The sequence below is a fragment of the Echinops telfairi genome, unplaced genomic scaffold, assembly GCF_000313985.2.
Source record: "Echinops telfairi isolate 266 unplaced genomic scaffold, ASM31398v2 ScPeMD7_9;HRSCAF=40, whole genome shotgun sequence".
Classification (NCBI taxonomy): Eukaryota; Metazoa; Chordata; class Mammalia; order Afrosoricida; family Tenrecidae; genus Echinops; species Echinops telfairi.
The window spans coordinates 78,105,513-78,112,624 of record NW_022103906.1 but is presented as its reverse complement, the minus strand read 5'-3'; the positions used below and the strand labels follow the sequence as shown (position 1 = coordinate 78,112,624).

The 7,112-nt window shown below is 57.9% G+C and overlaps 1 protein-coding gene across 1 annotated transcript in view; it reads left to right on the top strand.

Annotated features, from left to right (window-relative positions):
• Positions 1-64: 64 nt before the first annotated feature.
• The window catches only part of GAREM2 (GRB2 associated regulator of MAPK1 subtype 2), a 12,298-nt gene continuing 5,250 nt past the window's right edge, over positions 65-7,112 (top strand). The window contains exons 1-2 of the mRNA XM_004696414.3: positions 65-820; positions 6,545-6,675. Of these exons, the coding sequence (XP_004696471.3) occupies positions 550-820; positions 6,545-6,675 (402 nt within the window). The 5' untranslated portion in view covers positions 65-549. The remainder of the gene's footprint in view (positions 821-6,544; positions 6,676-7,112) is intronic.

The following is a 7,112-nucleotide window of genomic DNA, read 5'->3' as shown; positions in this document are numbered from 1 at the left end:
CAAGTGTAGGACACTGCCCATGACACTAGGTGGAAAGGGAGGGGCTGTGCTGAGAGAACTGGGAATTCTCGATGGTCCTGCAGGAGCGCTCTCCGCACATTGCCTCTCTTTACTTCCTTGACAGGGCCCTTCTGGCCTGGTGCTGATGTAAGGGCAAGGGCTGAGAATTTCATGGTCCTGGGGCTCAGCTCAGGAAAGCCCCTCTTCCTTCCCCACGCAGCCAGTCTGCTGCTCTCCAATCCGAGTGCCCCAGTCAGTCGCCAATCAGAGAGCGAGGCTCAGACTGGCCCTGGAGTCACTCTGCACCTCCCTTCCCACCTCCCCTGGGGGCCAAAGGGTTCTGGAGGCAGGGCCTGGGCTTGTCCACCGGGAGTTCTCAGACCCCAGCTCAGGGCCCTTGCCTGTACCAGCAGGGGCTCCAGCTGCATGATGAATGCGGATGTGGGGCTGCGGGCGGGCCCCACTGGGAGCTGGAGCACCAGAGACTGGAGTGGACTCAGAGTCCTGAAGCTACAGCTGGCCTCAGCCCCTTGAGCATGGCTGATCTGGATGGGGTTCCTGAGGGCCCTACCCCAGGATGTTGTCTTAGTGAGGAGGTCACCCCGCCTGTTCTTCCTGCCTCTCTTAACAGCCTCTCTTCCTTCCCCACTCCTCGGCCGACCGCCCCCCCCACTCCCAGGGGAGTACGCTGAGGGCGTCAGTGAGCGTGACATCCTGCTCATCCACTCCTGCCGCCAGTGGACCACTGTCACTGCCCACACCCTGGAGGAAGGCCACTACGTCATCGGGCCCAAGATTGACATCCCCCTGCAGTACCCAGGTGTGTCCAGTTGCTGCATAAGGCCTCTCGTGGGGGGCGGGCTGTCGACCAGAGGGTCTGGAGCCCAGGGTAGGGAGTAGGGCAGGCTTTCAGGGAGCTACAGGGATGCTAAGTCTTAGTATCATCCAGTCCATGCTGCCTCTTAGTGACCCCTTCCCTGGCTCCCAAGACGGTCACTGTGCATGGGAGTAGAAATCCCAGTCTGTCTCCCAAGAAGCTGCTGGTGATTTCAAACTGCCAACCATGAGGATCGAAACCCAGCTCGGAACCGCCACACTGCCAGAGCCCCCTACAGAGATGCTAGTGGGCATGAAGTTAAAGCCCTGGCTGGTGGGCACAGTGATGGTTGGTTGGTTCCCAGTCTGGACTGGAGCACCAGTCTTCTGCAGAGGTGGCTCCTAGGTTTGCAGATTTGAAACGAATGATTGAGAAAGCAGACACCCAAACTGCTGCAAATCAAACTCGGACCCTAATTAGAGACCTGGCGCTGCCTCGTGAACTCTTTCTCCATACAGACCCTCAAAGATAACACACTGCAGGAGCTCCTCGCTAGTGTGCAGCCCCTGTACTTTAGAAACAAACGAGGTGCCCGGGCTGCCCCTGACAGCTTTGAATCTTATTTCCCCCAATTTTTATGCTGGTTGAATAGCTCCCTGTCTTTATCATCGGCTTTATGAGTGAAAGTGACAGTGGTAGACTCCTACCCCCAATGAGATGGTGCTAACAGACCTCCACTTGGATCTCTTGTATATACGGTGCTGATGTCCTAATAAGCTTGTGCTTGAGGGGATTCTGCTGACAGAAAGGAAGGACAGCCAGCCCTCTGCTGTCCTGAGGATGACCCAGAGGGCCCAAGATGAAAAGTGATTCGCTTAGGGCCCAGATAGCTCTAAGTAGCAGAGGGAGGGCCAGACCCAGGTACCCTGACCCCGAGGCTGGGGTTTGCTGCATGCTTGGGAGTCTGCCAGCCCCCTGCCCAGAGAAGCTTCCCTGACCTGAGCCCAGGATCCCACAGCTGCTGTGTGCTGAGCATGGGCGGGCTCTTTCTAGAGTGGATTTCTCACCGGAATCCTGAGAGAAAGTCTTACTAACTCCAGTGAGCTCCAGAAGCCCAGAGCTTCTCACGTTTGCCCAGGTCTGTGCACTCTGCCTCCGATAAGGTGGACAGCAAAGGTTGGGAACCCTTCTAACTGGGCCCCAGGCAGTCTGCTCTCTGTCCTGGGCTTCCTCCACGGCTCCAGAGTGGACAGGGTCAAGCTCTTGGCAACAACCCTGCGAAGTTGCTGCCTCTGTGTCCCTCATGGGAACTGGCTCTGGGGTCTTTCTGATTTGGGGTCCTGCCCTGTGCCTGGAGCCCTTGCTGGGGTCTGGACTAGGGCAGGGACTTCTCCACGCTAGAAATTCCCCAGCCTGGGAATCTGGCTTTGATCCAAGGAGAGGGCATAGGGTGGCAAACACGCAGGCTGATAGAAGCATGATTTGAGGGTCTCCACCTCTCACCTGGGTCCTGAGAGCTCTGGTAAAGATGATCACTCTAACAACCAAACCTGGCCTCCCAGTGCACTCTGATTGGAGCTGCGGTAAGGGGCGAGACTGAGCCCCAGTCTTTTCTTAGTTGCGGGATTCCGCCTGCCGATCCGATTAGCAAACCCTTGCAAACGGGCTGCGCCACCCAGAGGCCTCTGAGAAAGACCGTCCTTTTACAGAGGGGGTATATCAAGGCACACAGTCTCCTAGGGAATTAAGAATCCAGGGGGCACATAGCCCTCTCCCTCCATCTCCGTAGTGCCCCCCTGAGTGTGTGTATGGTTGTACTAATGGGGCGACAGCTGAGTGTTTCGTCTGCACCCCATTTTTCTTGTGAGCAGCTCTGCCTTGCCCCCCCCTCCCCCAGTGAGTGAGGGGAAGCGGATGCCCCTTAAGTGGGGGAGGGGCCAGGCCACCGGGTTAACGAGGCTGAGCCGAGTGCTCTGCGGACCGGACGCTGATTTCTCCTAATGAATTAATAATGAAAGCTGTGCGGCAGGGGCGGGCCGGCTTGGACAGAGTGGAGGGGGAGGGGGGAAGTGGGAAGGGCCGTGCCCGTGCAGAGTGGTGGTGGGGGGGGGCGCTGCTAGAGCCCCCCTGCGTTCAGCGCCCCCCTGCGTTCCTCCCCACCTCACCCGTTTCCCACTGGGAGGCGCCTAAATGTGGCTCTAAAATACACCCCAAGGGCCCCGTTGGAGGGTGTTAGGCTTGGCACCACATACGGAACACTGCACCCGGCGTTCTGCCCTGGGGCACTTGCCGATGTGCCCTACGGGGGGAATGGGGGCAAAGCCACACAATCTGTTGGTGGCAGAGCTGGGTTTCCACCAGGCCTGTCAGATTTCAAAGCCCACCTTCGTGGTGGTGTTGTTACCACTGGTTCAAACCCACCAGCCACTCTCCTGGAGAAAAAGGGGGCTTTCTCCTAGTGGCAAGAGTTACAGTCTCAGAAACCCACTCGGGCAGTTCTACCCTGCCCTGTGGGCCGCTATGATCAACTGGACTCACTGGCAGTGGGCTTTTGTTTTTTTGGGGGGTCTTGCCTTTTCTTGAGCATCTATCAGCCAGTTTTGGGGGCAGGGGCGGGGGGTTGAGGAGGTTGGTAGGTTGTTGTTTTTGTTAGGTGCCATGAGTTGGTTTGGATTAGAGCGACCCTGAGCACAACAGAACAACACTGCCGGTCCCGTGCCAGCCTCACAATTGATCCTATGCCTGAGCCCATCTTGCAGCCACGCGCGTCCATCTCCTTGAGGGGCTTGCTCCTTTTCACTGCCCTTCCACTTTACCTAGTATGATGTCCTTCTCCAGGGGCTTGCCTCTCCAGACAACATGTCCAAAGTATGTAAGACATAGGTGGGTTATACAGGAGACCTTGGAAGGACAATCAGGCAGGCGCTTTGTGTTCTGGGGGTCTGAGACAGGGATACGGTGCAGGTCAGGGTGGGCCAGGCTCTGGGGTGGAGAGGGATGCAGGTCTCACACAAAGGGTAGCAGGAGAGGAAGCTACCTCTGGCCTGCCTTCAGGCTGGGGGAGGAAAAGGCTTCCAGGGGCCAGAGCTGGCTCCCAGGGGAGGGGGAGTGTCTTCCTTCCTTCTGCACAGTTGTAATGGCAGGCTGGGGCTCCGGCTGGGTGCCATGGTTACATCGATCCTAGGTGGCCGCAGCCCTCCGGGGGCTCCAGCCCCAAGTCGCTCCAGCTCTCCCTACAGGGGGCGCCGGGCCCATTCTCTCTTCAGACTGCTCCTGCTTGGGATGCAGCCCCTTCCCAGCCTCCACTAGGGGAATGTTGGGTTTGGGTGTGACTGGGGGTTCGGGGAGAGGGGGTCCGCACATTGTCTGGATCTCCTGTTCCTAACTCTCAGACTGCTGCTGCTTCCCACATCCCCTCACGGTTAGCACATCTGCAGCCTCTTTCCAGGAAAAGCCCAGTGGTTAGGGCAGGGCCCAGGTTCCCATCCAGGTGTCTCCTGGGCTTTCTGGTGCTCCTTTCTCATCCAGCTCCGGGGGGTCTGCACTGCAGGCCCTGGCCTTGGCCTTCTGCTCTCCATGCTGTCACCAAGAGGGGCTAGGATCCCGAGCTCTGGCCGGGCTCTAGGCGCTCCTGAAGCGTGTGCAGACCAGTCTGGTAGTGACCTTGTTGGATAGAGTAGATCTGCCTCAGGGCTCCCAAGACAATAGGGAAAGCCTTCACCTCATCTTTCCCTGGAGGAGCAGCTGATGGGTAACAACTGCTGCTTGTCGGTAGCCGAGCGCTTCCCCTCTGGTGCTACCAGAGCTCCCTTTGGGGGGGCCCAGGTACCCCCAATCAGATACAAATTGTGTGTGCGTAAGAGCACAGTATGGGTTTTCTGGGAAGCCCCCCCAAACAAAAAGGGGTTAAGATCCTTAGCTCTTCCCATCCTTGAGCCTTTTCACGTCCTCAGCCAAGGCCACCATCTGTGGGCGTGGCCTCCTCATGCTCTGCTCCCAGAGGCTCACCTGTGGGGGTGGGGGTGGGCAGCACTACCTGGCGGCCCCTCCCTTGCCCTGGCCAGGATTGGCCCCTGCCCACATCTTGCTTCTTCTAGACTTGGTCATCTCCACTTCTGACCCGGCTGGTAGCCTGAGACACCCTACTCGGCCCCTCCCTTGCCGTAGGTCACTCCAGATCGAGGAGTCTCTCATCTAATAGCTCGTGACCAGGCCACTTACCTGAGTGGGTTTCCAGTGGTCTGGATGGCGTTCACTTGGATCAAGGTATTTCCTTGCTAAGAACACTCCACTGGGTCTCACTTCCTCCCAAAGAAAGTCTTCCAGCTGCTGTCTGCCCTGCCTCCTGCCACCCTCCCTCGGGCACTCTCCCTCGAGGCACCCGCGGCCTGCTTTCCATCTCCTTGCCTTTGCTGCTGCCATTTCTTCCATGTGGAATGCTCATTCTGAAAAACCTCTTTCATTCCTAAGGTGTAGCACAACGATCCTGGCTGATTCTGCTGCTGGTGTCTGCCCCACCTTTCAGTGACCCCCCTGGGTAACCCCCACTTTCAGTGCCCCCTTGGGCACCCCCACTTTCAGTGACCCCTCTGAACATCTCCCGTTCCTCTTTCATAGCATTTGTCACCTCCTGCCACCACGGGGTACTTCCCCTCCCACGGACTGTCTTGTCTTCACTGTGAGCAGACTGCATGTTATGCAAGTCTGTACCTGGTTCTGGCCTAACCCGGTCTCTGGCACACAGGTGCACCCCCACTCTTTGTGGAATGCCTAAGAAAGGTAACAGCGGTTGAGGCATGCACAGACAATGTTCTGAGGCTACAGCCCCTTTTCCTTCTTAGCCTGTCATCCCCTGGGCCAACCAGAGCCTCGGCCTCCTCTGTGAGCCCTGGGAGGAGGAACTAGGGCAGTTACAGCCTCTTCTTATGTGCATATTGGGGGGAGCTGGCATAAAGGTGTGACAGTTTACACAGGTATACATTCAGTGTCGGCCTCACTGAGCATCACCCCTCCCTTAAATCTGTGGCTCTGGGAGGCATGTGCTGAGCCAGCCCCATAAGAGCCCTGAACTATAGGCTAGGAGGGCCCCATTGGAGGGAGCTGACTTTGTAGGACTTAGCGCAGTGGCCTCTGGGATGGAGGTCTGGGCTTTGGATCAGAGAGCAGAGCTGGGGTCAAAGAAGCTGCTCCCAGAGCCTGCAAGGCTCAGGGCTGGCTGGTGCATCAGCATAGAGCAGTGCCCCAAGGGATACAGGGCCCAGGATCACTGCCTCCAACCTCCAGGTGAGGTTCCAGAAGCCCTTCTAGGGCCACAGCAAGTCAGAGGCCAGGCTGGGATGAAGCCCTGAGCCAGCACCCCAATGCCATCCTGATGGCCCACAGGTCCAAGGCCAGCTCTGTGTCTAAGGACTATGTGTCCCACTTTGCAGTTGGGGTTCTTGGGATTGGCGCCACTGCCATCACCCACAACCTTTTCACAGCCAGAAGGGCTGGACTCTCCCCTCACCCAGCCCTGTGCTGGATGAACAGCCTCCACCAGCTCACGCCCACCTGTCTACTACCCCTGCCCACCTGCATCCCAGAAGGGCTGGCTGAGTGAGGGCAGTGTGACCCAGGATCCCTGAGGGCTCTCAGGATCCAGGCCAGCACCCCACCCAATCCCACGCCCACCCCCGCCCCAGCAGCAGACCCCTCCCGGTAGCGGTAGCCTGCATTCTTCCTGTGCAGGCAAGTTCAAGCTCCTGGAGCAGGCCCGGGATGTGCGGGAGCCAGTCCGGTACTTCAGCAGCGTGGAGGAGGTGGCCAGCGTCTTCCCAGACCGCATCTTTGTGATGGAAGCCATTACCTTCAGCGTCAAGGTTAGTCTCTCCCATGCCAGGCAGGCTGCCCTCTCCTCACCCCACAGGGTGACCAGGACCCTGATGGGAGGGGCCCTTGGCAGTTCCGGAAGGAGCGGTGTCCAGTGCGTTCTGACAACCCCTTGAGGGGCTTTGGCACAATCGGACCATGTCTGAGGAGATAACTCACTGGGTCGAAGGACTTCCTGCCACAGGTGTGAAACTGGAGGGCGAGTGTGTGTGGAGGGTCACCTGCGGCCTTCTGGGCCAACCTGTCCCTGCCTCCACCGGAGAGTCACCATTCCGCACCTGTACTTTACAAGCCCTCTGTTCCCAAGTTAACTGCCCTTCACAGTAGACTTGTTGGATAGGTGGGGAGTGATCACTCATGTTTTAAAGAAAATGAGAAAACAGAAAGAGATAATGCGTACGTTCAAAAGTATATAATTTTTATTTAT